This window comes from Microplitis mediator, chromosome 6 (assembly GCF_029852145.1).
Source record: "Microplitis mediator isolate UGA2020A chromosome 6, iyMicMedi2.1, whole genome shotgun sequence".
NCBI lineage: Eukaryota > Metazoa > Arthropoda > Insecta > Hymenoptera > Braconidae > Microplitis > Microplitis mediator.
The window spans coordinates 1,236,423-1,255,380 of record NC_079974.1 but is presented as its reverse complement, the minus strand read 5'-3'; the positions used below and the strand labels follow the sequence as shown (position 1 = coordinate 1,255,380).

The 18,958-nt window shown below is 30.6% G+C and overlaps 2 protein-coding genes across 3 annotated transcripts in view; one reads left to right on the top strand and one right to left on the bottom strand.

Annotated features, from left to right (window-relative positions):
• The window catches only part of LOC130669490 (dynein axonemal heavy chain 10-like), a 166,672-nt gene that overhangs the window by 32,076 nt on the left and 115,638 nt on the right, over nt 1-18,958 (bottom strand). The window lies entirely within an intron of this gene.
• LOC130669492 (uncharacterized) lies at nt 11,072-17,008 on the top strand. Its single transcript, XM_057472434.1, has 3 exons — nt 11,072-11,308; nt 12,915-13,434; nt 15,569-17,008. Exons 1-3 carry the CDS (start codon nt 11,189-11,191, stop codon nt 16,798-16,800), a joined length of 1,872 nt encoding a protein of 623 aa, XP_057328417.1. The 5' UTR covers nt 11,072-11,188; the 3' UTR covers nt 16,801-17,008.

Here is an 18,958-nt window from a genome sequence, read left to right as displayed (position 1 = left end):
CATCCTCGCGCTGCGTAGTCCCTATTTGTATAATCGACTCCACCATATACACTTATCCAAAAAATTAAAGGAACAAGAAAAGTTTATAAATTTTTTAGTGATTTTTGGAAGGCTGTATTTTCGTGAAAAATGATCGTATCGACAAAATTAAAAAAGCAAATTGAAGCTTGAAATCTCTAATTCAAAGATCTTCCAGCAAAATATTTTTTTGAGACGCGGTTTTTACAGAATCATAAGAAAAAGGTCGAGACAAAATTTTTCTAAATTGTTTGGTTTTGTTTTTTAAGTCTACGGGGCCGGGAAAAATTTTTTCAAAAAAACGAATTCATGGCTCGTTTAGGAAATTTATTCAGCTACAATTTGTTTTTTTTTGTTTTTCTGTACGACAATTTGCTGCTGAGATATCAGCCTTCAAATGAAAAAGGATCCTTTTGTCTTTGATTATTGATATCTCAGCAACTAATGGTCGCACAGTAATTTAAAGGGCAGTTTGGAAAACTTGAATAAATTGCCTATAAGCTCCATTTTCAATTTAAAAAAAAATAAAAAATTTTTTTATCCTCAATATCAATTTAAAAAACCCACAAAAATGGCCATTTTCTGGCTCTTTAGTCAACTCATCGCTACTTTGCAAATATTGATGGAAAGTTTAATGTTGCCAGATAATTTTACAGCTTAATGTACCCCCAAAAACCCTGGAAATTTTCAGATTGATCCATTGAACCGTTTGTCCGGACCGATTGCTCAAAGTTTTACAAAACAATTAAAGGAACAAGTTTTGTGCCTTAATGTGTGTAATCATTACCAAAATGAAAAAATTAATTTTTTTTTTTATTTTCTTTCATTTTTGCGTTAGTTATTCAGTACATGAAAGGTAAAGAAGAAAAAAAAAAATTTTCCAAAAAACGAGACCAAACAAGAATTTTTTTACATGTTTTTTTTTTATGTTTTATTCGGGGGGTTATTTTTTTTTCGTTTTTAGGAAAAAAAATTTTTTTTTTCCTCTTTACCTTACATTTACTGAATAACTAAGGCAAAAATGAAAGAAAATAAAAAAAAATTAATTTTTTCATTTTGGTAATGATTACACTAATTAAGGAACAAAACTTGTTCCTTTAATTGTTTTGTAAAACTTTGAGCAATCGGTCCGGACAAACGGTTCAATGGATCAATCTGAAAATTTCCAGGGTTTTTGGGGGTACATTAAGCTGTAAAATTACCTGGCAACATTATTTTTTTTATCAATATTTGCAGAGTAGCGATGAGTTGACTAAAAAACCAGAAAGTGGCCATTTTTTGTGGGTTTTTCAAATGGATCTCAAGGATGAAAAAAATTTTTTTTTCCAAAAAATCGAAAATGAAGCTTGTAGGGAATTTATTTAAGTTTATTAAACTGCCCTTTGAATTACTGTGTGACCATTATTTGCTGAGATATCAATAATCAAAGACAAAAGGATCCTTTTTCATTTGAAGGCTGATATCTCAGCAGCAAATTGTTGAACAGAGAAACAAAAAAGAATCAAATTGTAGCTGAATAAATTTCCTAAACGAGCCATGAATTCGTTTTTTTGAAAAAATTTTTCCCGACCCCGTAGATTAAAAAAACAAAACCAAAAAATTTAGAAAAATTTTGTCTCGACCTTTTTCTTATGATTCTGCAAAAACCGTGTCTCAAAAAAATATTTTGCTGGAAGATCTTTGAATTAGAGATTTCAAGCTTCAATTTGCTTTTTTAATTTTTTCGATACGATCATTTTTCACGAAAATACAGCCTTCCAAAAATCACTAAAAAATTTATAAAATTTTCTTGTCCCTTTAATTTTTTGGATAAGTGTACACTTCGGTCATTACGCGACCGACAAAGGGTTAACGCACATAACGAAGATTTCGCTAATAAGTAAACACAAAAACAGAAAAATTGTCTTACCTGTTTTTTTTTAAGCTCCAATTCAGCTGCGATCCCAGCTAGTGTTTCACAAGTTGGATACTGATTCTCTGCAAACGAACGTTCCAGAAAAACTAATTGATCCGCAGTAAATATAGTTCTTTTATTTTTACCTGTAAAAGAAAATAAGAATATTGTCATACTCAATTACATGATGAATACTAAATACCTACACTTATCCACAAAATTAAAGGAACAAGAAAATTTTATAAATTTTTTAGTGATTTTTGGAAGGCTGTATTTTTGTGAAAAATGATCGTATCGAAAAAATCAAAAAAGCAAATTGAAGCTTAAAATATCTAGTTTGAAGATCTCCCAGCAAAAAAATTTTCTTAGCCACGGTTTTTGCGGAATCATAAGAAATAGGTCGAGACAAAATTTTTTAGTTTTGTTTTTTAGATCAACGGGGCCGGGAAAATTTTTTTTAGAAAAAACCAATTCTTGGCTTGTTTAAGAAATTTATTCAGCTACACTTTGCTTTTTTTTGTTTCTCTGTACAACAATTTGCTGCTGAGATATCAGCCTTCAAATAAAAAAGGATCCTTTTGTATTGGATTATCGATATCTCAGCAACTAATGGTCACACAGTAATTTAAAGGGCAGTTTGGAAAACTTGAATAAATTGCCTATAAGCTCCATTTTCAATTTAAAAAAAAATAAAAAATTTTTTTATCCTCAATATCAATTTAAAAAACCCACAAAAATGGCCATTTTCTGGCTCTTTAGTCAACTCATCGCTACTTTGCAAATATTGATGGAAAGTTTAATGTTGCCAGATAATTTTACAGCTTAATGTACTCTCAAAAACCCTGGAAATTTTCAGATTGATCCATTGAACCGTTTGTCCAGGCCGATTGCTCAAAGTTTTACAAAACAATTAAAGAACAAGTTTTGTTCCTTAATTAGTGTAATCATTACCAAAATGAAAAAATGTATTTTTTTCGGATTTACTTTCGTTTTTGCATTAATTATTTAGTAAATGTAAGGTAAAGAAAAAAAAAAAAAATTTTCCGTAAAACGAAAAAAAAAAAAAAATGTAAAAAAATTCTTGTTTTATTTCGTTTTTCGGAACAATTTTTTTTTTTCTCTTTACCTTACATTTACTAAATAACTAATGAAAAAACGAAAGAAAATCCGAAAAATTTCATGTGAAGGCTGATATCTCTGCAGCAAATTGTCATACAGAGAAACGAAAAAAGCAAATTGTAGCTGAATAAATTTCTTAAACGAGCCATGATTTAGTTTTTTAAAAAAAAATTTTCCCGGCCCCGTTGACCTAAAAAACAATACTAAAAAATTTAGAAACATTTTGTCTCGACTTATTTCTTATGATTCCGCAAAAACCATGGCTCAGAAAATTATTTTGCTGGAAGATCTTTAAACTAGAGATTCCAAGCTTCAATTTGCTTTTTTTATTATTCCAATACGATCATTTTTCACGAAAATACAGCTTTCCAAAAATCACTAAAAAATTTATAAAATTTTCTTGTTGAACGAATCAAAAAAAAAAAAAATTAAAAATATCTTCTAGAACGTTTCCCATACTTTTTTTAAAAAATACTCTACAAATAACACTTGAACTATATTATATTAATTAGAACTATAGACTACCGCAATACACGTAAAGAAATTTTCACTAAAATTTACGATGTTAACATTAAAAAAGTAATTAAAAAAATAAGTGTAGCAATAAATTGCATTTATAAATGTTTAATTACCTTGTGTTTCCACGTGTTCTTGTTTCGATGAAGAAGAACTTAATTTTTCTGACACATCCGATCGCATACTTTCCGGTGAAGATGTGTAAAATTCTGCCTCGAATTCCTCGTTAACGTCACGGAACATGGACTCAATTTCAACAGGTGGAAAATTCATTTTCACTTGTATATTTGTAACGTTGGGTGATGAGTAAGGTAAAACTTAGACTCAGACTGTTACTCATGCAAGACACTGAGTTACTGACTGGAGAATTCGGTGCGTGTTTAGGAAAAGTCGGGAAAAATTGGGCCGTACCCCCAACCCTATAATTTTCGGCCTTGAAACCCCACCACAATTTTGATTTAAAAGCTGGAAGAGTAGAGAGCGCTTAGGCGATGGACGCCAGTGCCGTAGTTTGTATAACCAGCGAAGGGGGACAGAAAAGTTGTCATGTATATTATAAATAAGTTAGCTACGGCACTGGCTTGACACGTGCGCCGAACTAAATCACAGAGAGAGGGAACCTTACGGTTAGACTAACACAATCATAACTCACATACACAAGTAAACCCGCATGAAAAAACTTTATATGTGAAAACATATATGATAGAATATATGAATATTATAATGTGATATATTGTACAATATATAAAATAATATTTATATTTTTGCCGTATTAATGTATGATAATATATTGAAAAAAAATATATTGCTAGAATATATTATCAATATATTTATCAATATATTTATCAATATATGACTTTTTATGTATGTTTTACATATATATTTTAATATATCTTTATTATATTGACATATTATATTGAAAGTAGTATATTAATTAATATATAGTATTTTTTATATTTTTTATATATGTTTTCCAATATATTGCGAAATATATGGTTTCCAATATATTGTAAAATATATGGCACTTTTTTTACTTTTCTTAGGTTATTGCCAGTAAATATAAGGTCAATAAAAAGAAGGAGAAAAAATAATAAATTTGACTTTTTTTGTGGAATTGTGTAGAAATTGAAAAAGTATATTGAAAAAATAAAATTTTCAATATATTGCGAAAAATATAAGTTTTAATATACTGGAAAAATATAATTCCAATATACCGCGAACCATATATTTAATCATATAAATTCTTTCATATATAATCAATTATATAGAGACCATATTCCACTAATTATATGAGTCAAAATATATGGATATATATATCAAGTTTATTATATTATATTTATAAATTATATATATATACTATCCATATATGATAAGAATATATTGAGCATTATATGAGATAATATATATAGGAAAATACAAAACATTATATACAAGTAAATATATTATGATAAATATATAATCCAATATATGTAAAAAAAATATATTTTTCAATATAGATATTTTTGCCGCTATATATTCATCACATATTTACCATATATTTTTTTATATACTTTTAACAATATATAGCTTTTCCATGCGGGAATACTGCGTTCTGATTGGCGCTCTCCCCGTTTCGCTCACATTGAGATTCATTGCGCTTCCAGAACATTGAAGGGTTAATGAGGTTTCATTTTTTCAGGTCTATCCATTCGAAATCGTTCCTTTATCCCCACTCTACCTTAGATCTTGTTGGCTGCAAGCGCAGGAAAAAAGTTCTTTATGAAATCTCATAAAGTTTAAGGACATTATATATAAAATTTTGTAATATTTTATATAATTTTATACGATTTACTACATAGTAAAATTATACATGATTTTTTACGAAAGTTTAAGTTTTTGTCTTGGTAAATACACTGTTTATTCAGGCGAGATCATATCTGTGGGCCAGCGCAGTGGATCGTAGAGAGAACTTATAATCGAAATGATCCAGATTTAAGTCCAGCAATCGCCGGGATTTTTTCATCAATAAAAAACATATGAAGTGAAAGATACGAAAACTCAGTAATTTGTTACTGTTCTCTTACTTCCATGTTCGTTGTAATTTTTGCTTACTTTCTTTTGTGTGCAAACGCAATTAGATGAAATAAAAATAAAAATTTTTTTTTCTATTAACTACAGGAAAACCTCGTTATAAGACTCTTGCCCTCAATTTGTGAAAACTCGCTCGGAACGCTTCCCCCACCAACAACTCAATAAAAGTTTTGCGCCGAAACCTCGCTATAAGACTAACGATAAGTACGACTAAGCACAATAGTGGGGGTGTCTTAATTCTGAAAAATTTTTCCCCTTCAGCCCTGAGCTAGTCTTACAACGAGGCCTACTGTATTCATTTATTATGTTCAAGGGACTGAAGAGGCAGAAGAAAAAAAATATATGTTAAATATAAAAAAAACATATTTTTCATATTAAAAAAATATATTAAAAATACATAAAAAATATATGAATATTAGGGTGTCCGTTATTTACCAAATTAGATTTTTTTACTTGGGTATGATATAAATCATATATTTGTGATCCAAAAATAATAAAAAAAAATAAAAAAATTTATTCTAATGCCGTTTAACCCTGCCTAAGTAATGATACATTCTCATTTCAGTACAATGAGAAAAATGTAATTACTTGCTTAAAAATGAGTGCACAGTAATGACTAATATATATTTTTGTAGGAAATTTCCCGCTCTTCAAAAAAGGTCTCTTATGTTTTTTTCGTGAATCCAACTGTTTAAGAGATATTGAAGGTCAAAGTTAGATTTGTTTAAAAAAATTTGCGTTTTTGTTTGAAATTTTATAACTCTCTAACACCTAGATATAAATTAAGCGCTGTAAACTTTTTTGTAGGAAATTTATTGCTCTTCAAAGAAGGTATCCAACACTTTTTCCCTAAACCCAACCATTTAAGTGATATCGAAGCTCAAAGTTGATAGATTTAAAAATGAATGTTTTTCGATTAAGATTCTATAACTCTCCAGCAAACGAATATTTACGTAGACTTTTAACAGCTTTTTGTCGGAAATTTACCGCTCTACAAAAAAGGTCTCTATAATTTTTTCGATAAACTCAACCGTTTAAGAGACATTTAAGCTCGAAAAAAAAGAAATTTTTTATATCATCAGAGCAAAATTTTGTGTTGGTTTGTGAAACTTTTCTTTCAACTTAAAGTTTAAATATTTCTTAAACGGTTGAGTTTATCAAAAAAATTACGGAGACCTTTTTTGTAGAGCGGTAAATTTCCGACGAAAAACTGTTAAAAGCCTACGTAAATATTCGTTTGCTGGAGAGTTATAGAATTTTAATCGAAAAACATTCATTTTTAATTCTATCAACTTTGAGCTTCGATATCACTCAAATGGTTGGATTTAGGGAAAAAAGTGTTGGATACCTTTTTTGAAGAGCAATAAATTTCCTACAAGAAAGTTTACAGCGCTTAATTTTATGTCGAGGTGTTAGAGAGTTATAAAATTTCAAACAAAACCGCAAATTTTTTTAAACAAATCTAACTTTGACCTTCAATATCTCTTAAACAGTTGGATTCACGAAAAAAACATAAGAGACCTTTTTTGAAGAGCGGGAAATTTCCTACAAAAATATGTATTAGTCATTACTGTGCACTCATTTTTAAGCAAGTAATTACATTTTTCTCATTGTACTGAAATGAGAATGTATCATTACTTAGGCAGGGTTAAACGGCATTAGAATAAACTTTTTAATTTTTTTATTATTATTTTTGGATCACAAATATATGATTTATATCATACCCAAGTAAAAAAATCTAATTTGGTAAATAACGGACACCCTAATAAATATGTATAAAAAATATATTTTTAATTGCTAACTTTTGGTCGATTTTCGTATATATTTTATATATTTTAAATATATCTTAGAATATATAAAAAAAGCATGCATCAAAATATACAAAAAATATATTTTTTTTATATAAACTTTTTATATTTCTTTTTCTATGTTGTTAATTAACTTCATAATATATTTCTTATATAATTTTTTTATATTTTCATAATTATATTTTTTATATATTTAAAATATATTACTAATATATTTTTTTTTATATTTTTAAACATAAGAAAAATATATTTTTATACATGTATTTTTTATATATTTTTAATATATATAAAATATATACGAAAATCGGCCAAAAGTTAGCTATTTAAAATATATTTTTTATACATATTTTATATATATTTATATATTTTTTATGTATTTTTAATATATTTTTATTATATGAAAAATATTTTTTTTTTTTATATTTTATCATATATTTTTTTTATAAATTTTTTTCATGGGGGCCGTCAACGAACATCTTAGGATCCTAAAATTGTATTTTCAAACGGAACGGATTTAAAACTTATCTTGCAAGAACCGATTGAAAGTGAAAGTCTTGAGCTCTTGTTAATTGCGAATACCTTAAATATTGAAAGCCTGCGTGTCTAAATGGTCCGGTCAATTATTTGATTTTACAGATAACCTAATCCCTACACAGCAACAATGAGACAATAGCAGAATACCCGGCCGATATGAATCAGTATATTTTGCAGAACAGGATTATGTCTAATGCCTGTATCACAACTAGAGCTTAAACTGTAGTCCCCATACTCCAGAATTATTATTTAAAATTGTTAACCAGGTCGAAATAATATTCGTAAATATTGAACACAAATGATTATTTTAGGGACAAGAAAGAAACACGGAGTACTTGGAAAAATTCAAAATTTTCAGTGACTTAAATTTGTTCAATTTTTATTTTTTTTTTTTCAATACTCAAAGTAAGTAGAAAAAATTTTAGCTGCCGTTATAGAAAAAAAAAATTTTCACTTTTTACGGTCAATATGTAGCCCACAGAAATTAGTCAATTTTACCCAGTTTGGCTGTGCCAACTGGAAATTGATCGAATAATTATAATTTCTTAAAATTTCGATACCAAGTAGGATAATATGAAATTCTAACGAGTATCTAATGGCGGTCTCAATTTGTTTATAAATAATAGGCAAACAAAAAAAACGTAAATTAAAAATTGAATATCTCTGAAACTATCAATCTGGCGGGTTAAATTTTCACATAAAATTTGTAGAGCTTAATACAATCTACAATTTTGCTCTTGGGTAAATCCCCGTCAGACTGATAGTTTATTAGTTATTAACAATCGAAGTTTTATAAACAAATCGAGCTAGCAAGCTGAAAAATCAACCGATTTCATTTTTTCTTTTTTCCACATATTTCTGGTAATACAAGTAACATTTTTAACATTTTTGAAAATTTTTGTCTCAAAAATTTGATTTTTAAAAATCAAAAAACCGCTTTTTCTTTGGAAGCCAATATCTCCGAAACTAAATTTACTACAGCACTCGCACTTATTCTAAAAAATCTAGAATTTAATTGCGAAAAACTTGGCTATTTTGAAAAAAATTAATTTTTGATTGAGGTCAAATAATAGCGAGTTGAACGCGAGCGGATTTTCGATAAAGCGAGCGCGTTCGCTACCCGGACTGATGGTAGAGGGGGAACTCAACAGTAGTGCTCAACTGATATCGGCTCCCCAAGCACGGTACAACTGTTCTAACCTTATTATTGGTTTATTTGTAAATAAATAGAAATTGGGCGTTAAATAAAAAAGTTAATAAGATAGCCCTGAAGTTGGTCGAAACCGGCTTTTTAAATTATTTTGAAAAACGCGAACTTTACATAAATTTGATGAAGAAGAGAAAAATTATTGAACGAATTAAGAAGCTGGCAGATTATAATCAATTGGATCTTGAAGATTCTGCATTGGCTTATATTGCGATTGCGCTGTCTACAGTCTGGGCCCTCATCGTTTTCGGCACTGAATTGATGATAAGAAGTGTCGAATTGCATTCTTATAATCGTTCGCAAGAGCTCGAGCTGAAGAAGTCGATAATCAGGGAGAGAATTGCGACTACCGTTAGCAGAATAACTTATCTTGATCAACAAGTCTAATTTTCTGCAAACAATCGCGTGAGCTGGTGTGCCCACATTTATGTTCATTGATTGACGTGCCGCGTTGTTTTCAATAATTCAATTTTTAGTAAAATTAAAAATTTTTCAAATTTCTAATTGCCGAGTTTTAAGATACTTTATAACGATATCCAATAATTGTATTGCGTGCACTCATAAATATAACTTATAAAGTAATAAAAAACAATTAAAGATCAATTTCAAATATAGGGGAGGGTGGGGCAGAGCGGCCCCCCTGATATTTTGACCGAAAAAAAAATTTTTTTTTTTTCGACTAATTACTATAAATCTGATATGTTTGCGCATTTTTACCCCTACGCATGACATTTGGGGCAAAATGGACAAGCCCAAAATTTTGAAAAAGTGATTTTTTCATATTTTTATCATCAAATTAAAAAAAAATTATTATAATTCCACATTTCTAGCCCTACGCATAACACCTGGGGCAAAATGGACCAGCCGAAACTTCCGAAAAAATTATTTTTTCATATTTTTCGGCCGTTTCTCTATGTGAGAGGCAAATTTGGTCACTAAAAATTTATAAAAATTAAATTTTTTTTTTTGTTGATAAATTTTTGAAATAAAGTAAAATTATAGAATTGATTTTTTTTTTATTAAATAACAATTAGTAATTAAGGTAATCGAGAGTGAACGATTTTTTACGCTTTAAAAAATTTTTTTCGAGTAATATAAAACCAAAAATAGTTGTCAAGAGAAAGAAATACATTCTTAATAATGAAAACAATTTAAAAAAAAAAAAAAGAAAAAAAAATTTTTTTTATCACTTTTTGAAAAGGGGCCGCTCTGCCCCACAAAAAAAAAAAAATTTTTTCAGAATTTTGGCAAAATGTCCATAAATTTGTTCGAAATAGGACAAAAGTAAAGTGATCTTATGGTTGAAAGCCATAAAAAATAATAATTGGCTTAGGGGGGCCGCTCTGCCCCACCCTTCCCTAAAATTTTGTTTCCCAAAATTTCCGAACTCCTCATGTCTCTCGATTCTATCATTAAAATATTTCTTTGAAGTTCAGATGTGATCTGAACTTCGATAGAAAATATTTATGTTATTCCTTGACTAAAAACTCTAAATGAATCCAATTGGAAAATTCTAATCGGAAATTGTCGAATGAATTCGATTGATAGTTAATCGGAAAATAATAAACATTTTTTTTCAATTGAATCTGATAGAAATCCGGTTGAGTTTCAATCAAATTTCATTTAAGTTTTTAGTCAGAGTTATTTATAATCTGCGTAAATTTGAGTTGCATACCGAGTATTGATCAGTAAAATTTTTTTTTTTCAAATCGATTTTTTTAAAAGTAACCATGTTTAGAAAAGAGAGTTCACTACAAATGCATAAAAATGTATATGCATTGGCGGAGAAGCCAATACATGTAACAATCGAATCGCGGATGGACACGTATCCTTTGCAGCCACGTAAAAGGGAATATTACTAGTATGTTCGTTATATTCCGTTAGTTACAGCAAATAAGCCGAAGATAACAGACACGTTGATCTAACGAGCAGCAAATTATTGATTTTAAACAATAATGTACTAAATCGTTACAGAAATCAAAAACAAAAAATTATTAATATTAGAAACTTTGGAAAATTATTATGAAGTCGATTGAGCCGATCGTTTTGTGTTTATTATTTGCGGAGGTCGCAGTGTCTGTTGATATAAAGTTTTCTGATTCTTCAGCTATAAATAATTCTTCAATTTCTCATGTTCACACGGTAAGTCGTTTTCGAATGATTTTTACACTGAGAGAAAAAATACTATTTTCCAAACAAGAATTTCTTAGTTCAAGAGATTCTTTCGAAATACTATTTTGTTATTATTAATTATCAATTTTTGGAGAAAAGAGCATTAAATTTATTTTTGTTATTATATGAATTTGATATTATATTATGAGTAAACACACCGTAAAAAATTCGCGGAGTGAATGCGAATTAAATCCGGAGTGAATGCGGAGTGAATGAATTATTAATTATTCACTCCCCTCGGAGTGAAATTCACTCCGCAGGGGAGTTTTCGCGGAGTAGATAATTTTTTATCAATTTAATTCCTCCGGAGTGAAATTCACTCCGGAGCGGAGTTTTGTAAATATTATTAATAAAATATAATTCCACATAATAAAATCGAAGTAAAAATTCGCGTCTTACATTATTGATCAGCTGATATGCACACACATACACGCATACATATTTAGGCACACACACGCACTCGCACACACACGCACTCGCACACACACGCACGCACACATTTGCACACACGCACAAATTTGCATACACGCACATATTTTCACACACGCACAAATTTGCACACACGCACACATTTGCACACACACACATTTGCACACACGCACACATTTGCACACACGCACAAATTTGCATACACGCACATATTTTCACACACGCACAAATTTGCACACACGCACACATTTGCACACACACACATTTGCACACACGCACAAATTTGCATACACGAACACCTTTGCACACACGCACACATTTTCAAACACAACCAAAATTTGCACACACACACACATTTGCACACACGCACACATTTTCAAACACAACCAAAATTTGCACACACGCACACATTTGCACACACGCACACATTTTCAAACACACACAAATTTGCACACACGCACACATTTTCACACACGCACACATTTGCACACACGCACAAATTTTCACACATGCACACATTCGCACACACGCACACAAACACCTGCACACACCTGCACACACGCACACAAACACCTGCACACACCTGCACACACACACTCGCGTGCACACACACACTCGCGTGCACACACACACACACACACACACACACACACACACACACACACACACACACACACACACACACACATTGTTTAGCAGTTTCATATAAATTAATATAAATTTATTTAAGTATTAAAACTCCGGACCGGAGTGAATTGGGAGTGAAATAAAATCCGCGTCACTCCGCAATCACTCCACTAAAAAAAAACTCCCAATTCACTCCGCATGCGGAGTGATTTTTTTAAAACTCCGGAACTCCGAGTGGCGGAGTGAATCCGGAGTGAATTCGGATTTTATTTCACTCCCAATTCACTCCGGATTCACTCCGGATTTTTTACAGTGCAAAAGAATATCTTTACTTGAATTAAATCAAAATTATTTCCTTTAATTCTACGAATTCTTAAGACAAAATTATATATTCTTGAAAATTATCAAGAATATATGTTCTTGTATCAAGTAGATGTTCATGATAAAAGGATTTTTTATTCTCAGTGTATTGATAAAATCAAAACAATGAATTAATGGATTGTTCATTCATATTATACAGTTACAATTACTGGAGTTATGTTTTCCTGATCGAATGAACCCGGTGGCAGTCAGTTCTAATTTGACGGATATCATTTACGAAATCAAGAAAAATGAACAAACAAACTCATCTGTTCTTGCAATTGATGAAAATTTATTTCTATCAGATGTCAGCGTTAATACAGAAGAAACGAAAAAATTTATTGGACACAATTCATATCCGAGCTATATTTTATCTGCTGATTCCCTCGATGTACTTGAAAATATTCTTACCGACATCGACCAGTGGGATCCTTGGAACAGCGAGCGGGTCGTTTTCGCGATTGGAAAGCAGTGCAGCGATGCATTGGCGACACTTAAATGTCTGTGGCACTTCAAAGTGCTGTTATCATATTTCACATGTCCAAACAGATTCAACAACGATACGATCGTCTACACATTTAATCCGTACGCAGATCAAGCACCCAAACCATGGAGGAAAGTCAACGCACCGGACAAACCACCTGATCCATGGACACTCTACAGAATGTCATTCGTAAACGGTAAGACAATTTATAATTATAGTTAGAAGTTTGAATCGACGAATTCGTTCTACAACTGATTTCCTTGATCATAGAACGATGATGAATCCCGTATGAAAAAGCAATATATGAGCTTCAGTATAATTCAAAATATATGATAAATTATATGGAATTATAAGAAGTCATATATGGAGCCATATACAAAATTTTGCCGAAATATTATATGATTTTATTATTTGCAACATATATATCGGTAATATATTTTTTTTACATGCTAACTTATAAATATTGCTTATAATATTTTATACTATACCTTAAGTTATATGATAAGATATATGATTTAATTATATGACTCACATATAATATTTATACATGTAAATATATAATTGTATAAATATATGTTCACATATATTTGTATAAATGTATGTAAATATATATTTTTATAAATATATATTTATATATATTTGCACAAATATAAAACTAGAGATTTCAAGCTATAAAATGCTTTTTTTTTAATCTCGATACGATTATTTTTCATGAAGTTGCAGTCTTGCAAAAATCACTAAAAAATTTCTAAAATTTTTTTGTTCCTTTAATTTTTGGTATGAGTGTATTTTTTAAATTATTTATGAATAATAATATCGAAATTATTATAATTTTGAAAATATAAGTTTATGTATAAAACGAGAATATATTTTGAGATGTAATATCATACACGGAAAGAAAATTATGGCAGCGGTTCCCATAATTTTGTGAAATTTTTTCCTATACCAACATAGGAATTACGACCATAAATTATGGGAGCGGTTCCTATAATTATAGGAATGTTTCCCATCATTATAGGAATAGTTCCTATAATTATGGAAGTGATACCCATAACACTATAGGAATGGTTCCTATAATTATAGGAATGGTTCCTATAATTTATAGGAATACTTTTTATAATATTATGGGAATCATTCCCATAAATTATAGGAACCATTCCCATAATATTATGGGAATGGTTCCTATAATAGTATGGGAACTATTCCCATAATATTATGGGAATGATTCCCATAATGCAATTGGAATGGTTCCTATACCATTATGGGAATCATTCCCATAATATTATGGGAATAGTTCCCATACTATTATAGGAACTATTCCTATAATATTATGGGAATGGTTCCCATATTATCATGAAAAAATTAATTTAAAGAAGTGTGGTAATCACTTCTACAATACACAGAAATATTATTAAACATAAAAACAAAAATTCAAAAATTGAAAAAAAAAATCGTATTTGGCAAAAAAACATTAAAATTTTTAATAAGAATTTTTTGTCAGCACAAAACATTTAAGAAAATTCAAATTTTGGGAAATTTCTACACTATTGTGCAAAAAAAGAATTTTATGATATTATAGGGATGGTTCCCATAACATTATGGGAATAGTTCCCATAATATTATAGGAATAGTTCCTATACCAATATAGGAACCATTCCCATAATAGTATGGGGATGATTCCCATACCATTATGGGAGTGGTTCCTATATTGGTATAGGAACTATTCCTATAATATTATGGGAACCATTCCCATAATGGTATGGGAACCATTTCTATATCATTATGGGAACCATTCCCATAATGGTATGGGAACTATTCTCATACTATTATGGGGATGGTTCCCATAATATATGGGAACCATTCCTATAGTAGTATAGGTACTATTCCCATACCATTATGGGAACCATTCCCATAATGCATAGGAAAACTTCCCATAATTTTCTTTCCGTGTATGTATACAATTACATATATTACAAATTACATGGATTATAATAATATTGAAATTATAAATTAATTTATAAGATGAAACATATATTTTACGTTATAAATTAATATATAAAGCGGACATATAATTTTTGATACAATATCACATGTATATAATCACATATATTATAAATGAAATGGATTATTATAATATTAAACGTATAAATTATTATATATGATAAATCATATATTAATCAATATTAATAATTTTGCCGCCATATATGTTAAGTTATTTACCATATATTTTTTTATATATTATCGACAGTATATGGTTTTTCCATACGGGATTATATCCCATTGGTTAGTATGACTAATTCATAAAACGTTTGTTTTTGTTTTTGTTTCAGATGAAAAGACTTGTTCTAGTGTGGCGTTTGACAAAACTGCACATATAGAAAACCACAAACTTCAATCGTGGTACAATCATATAGCGTTTAATAGAACGGAATTAATTTATCAGGTGATATTATCAGCAATTAATGTTACACCTATTGATTACGTACCATTTCGAAGAACATTTGATACCCTATTCGTAACCGATCACCGAAACATCAATGAGATGCCGGATAGCTACAAGAACATAATTCCTTCCTATCTGCAAGGTGGTTATGTGATAATAACTCAAAAGCACAACACCATACCGACTTTCAGCCAAGTAGCTGCTGATTTCTTCACTCATCAAAATATAATAATGCTGTCTGTTATTTTGGTATTTACGTTTGGTATGATTCTGCTAAACCACAAGTACCATTTCGGTGCAGCTGTCTTAGATCTCTTGGCTCTGATATTAAACATGGGGACGATGACCCACATCGACAAGTTGACGATGCGCATCACTTTCCTAAGCGCGACCCTGTTTATTTTTATTTTCAACCCAGCGCTCCAGGGGCAGCTAGCTTCTATTTTATCTCGTCCAGGCCATAAAAATATTGAAACCCTTAAGGACTTGAGGGAAAACAATTACCACATTTATTTTCTTTATTCATCGGAGATCGACCGTGAATTGAGGAGCACTAATTTATGGGATGACAAGTCTTTTGAAAAATATGTGCATCACTTAAGTATGGTTTATGATTCTTCTTGTCTAGAAAACGTTGGGAAAAATGCTTCCATTGCTTGTATTATTGATTATAGTGAACTTGAACACATTGATTTTGACGCTCACATTTCTTCAAAAGCGTTTGCTCATAAATTAAACGTGTTTATGACTGACAGAAATTGGGCGTTTAATAAAAGAGTTACTAAGATATCCCTAAAATTGATGGAAACTGGCTTTTTAAATTATTTTGAAAAACGCGAACTTTATAAAACTTTGATGAACAAGAGAAAAATTATTGAAAGACTTAAGAAGCTGACAGATTATAATCAATTGGATCTTGAAGATTCTGCTTTGGCTTATATTGCGATTGCGCTGTCTACAGTTTGGGCCCTCATCGTTTTCGGTACTGAATTTATCATTAGAAGGGTCGAAGTGCATTCTTATAAACGTTCGCAAGAGCTCGAGCTGAAGAAGTCGATAATCAGAGAGAGAATTGCGACTACTGTTAGCAGAATAACTTATCTTGATCAACAAGTCTAATTTTCTGCAAACTATCGCGTGAGCTGGTGTGCCCACATTTATTTTTATTGATTGACGTGCTGTGTAGTTTTTAGTTTATTCCAATCTCTAATTCCATTGTCGATACTTTTTTAATCTATTATGAAAAAATGAAATTTTCTTGTCAGCAAATAAAAATTAATTCAATTTTCAGTCCTCGACAGGAAAATTTATTAAGTCACCCCACTTGCTCTCACATACTTAATAATAATAAAAAAAATCGGTCTGTCAGTTGACCCTGCGGGCCAGCCCCAAAACTTCCCGCTGTTTTCGAGCTCGCTTAGCTCGAAAACATTATTGTGAATATATTTTCGAGCTCTTCGAGCTCGCAAATACTTTTGTATGCCATTGTTTTGTAAAAAAACATTTTTTAGCATTTCTTTCTTCCAGGATATCTCGCGAACGAATTAACCGATTTTGATGGTTGAGGTGGCAATCGACGCGTTTTATCAAGTCCTACAGCTGGTCGAATTTTGAAATTGATTTATTTAGCCGTTTCTGAGAAATTTCAAAAAAACCAAGGAAAAAATTTTTTTTGAATTCTTTCGTCAACGGTTTCTCTTGAACGAATGAACCGATTTTGATGGTTGAGGTGGCATTCGACGCGGCTTATAGAGTTTTAGAGCTGATTAGATTTTGGAATCAATCCATCGAGCAAATTGGAAGTTATCCAAATAAAACATTTTTGAAAAAATTTTATTTTTGAAATATCTCTGAACGCACCCTACCGATTAAGTTCAAATTTCTACGGCCTCAAGACATTAACGAGCCGCGTCGAATGACACCTCAACGATCAAAATCGGTTCATCCGTTCAAGAGTTATGAATATTTACATACATACATACGTACGTACACACATACATACACTCGGACATGATCGTGAAATTAGTCAGGATAGCTTCCTAGGACCTCGAAACGTCGACATCTGATGGAAATTCGATTTTCGTAAATCGGACCGAAACCAATAACTTCCCGAATTTTTGAAAATTTACAATTTTCTTAGCGGGAAGTTAAAAAACCTTTTTCCAGAATTTTATATCTGCCACAAACTTGCCGTAGAAATCGGCGCGTAGATTCCGTTACCTCGCGCCGTGTTAACGATTTTCTCCATATCGGTGGCGTCGTGACCTTGACTGAAATTCCACCGTTTCCTCGACCGCACGTCAGTCGGCTAACGTCAAACACTCGCGAAATTTTCTATCTAAAGCGACTTCATGCCACCAGAGGGCCTCTGGTGTTCTCTCCCTCCCTTCCACCCATCAAAAACTGAAGCACTATCAATAAAAAAGATCTTTCTATCAGTTGACCCTGCGGGCCAACCCCATAACTTTCCGCTGTTTTTGAGCTCCTTGAGCTCGAAAGAGCTCAAGACGGTCGAGATGGCAATCGACGTATTTTATCATGTTCTAAAGCTGATGAAATTTTAAAATTGATTTCTTCAGTAGTTTTTGAGAAATTTCGAAAAAACCAAAAAAAAATTTTTTTTTGAATTCTTTTGTCAACGGTTTCTCTTGTACGAATGAACCGATTTTGATTTTTTCGGTGGCATTCGATGCGGCTTATAAAGTTTTAAAGCTGATTAGATTTTGGAATCAATTCATCAAACAAATTAAAAGTTATCCAAATAAAAAATTTTTTAAAAAATTTTATTTTTGAATGGACATAAATGTTTTTGCAATGAGACAGAACTGTCTGTTGTAATTGACGATATAAAAAAACAATTGTCAGTGATTTTAAACTTGGGCTCAATAGAATTATTTCGAGAACTGTCGGAAATTCAGTTAGGAAAGAACTTGAGTCAGACTTGGAGTCGATTCAATCGAAGCTCGAGTCTGTTTAAAAAATCGTTGACTTTTTTTAAGGTGAATACGCACACAAAATAAATTATGTACTTCTTACTTGTTGACTTGTATCGATTTCTTGTAATTTATGATTTAAATAAATCATTAAATTATAAAAAGTATAATCTGAAATAATTATTTTTCTGTTAAAGTGTGAATTTATAAATTGCGTAGAATGTGAAGGTCAGTAAATATTTTTCTGCCGATCGATTTTGCGCAAAGCTGCGATGTTTAGAAGTAGAAGCTTACTGCAAATGTATAATGAGTATATGTGCACTTAATTAGATGGAAACACATGT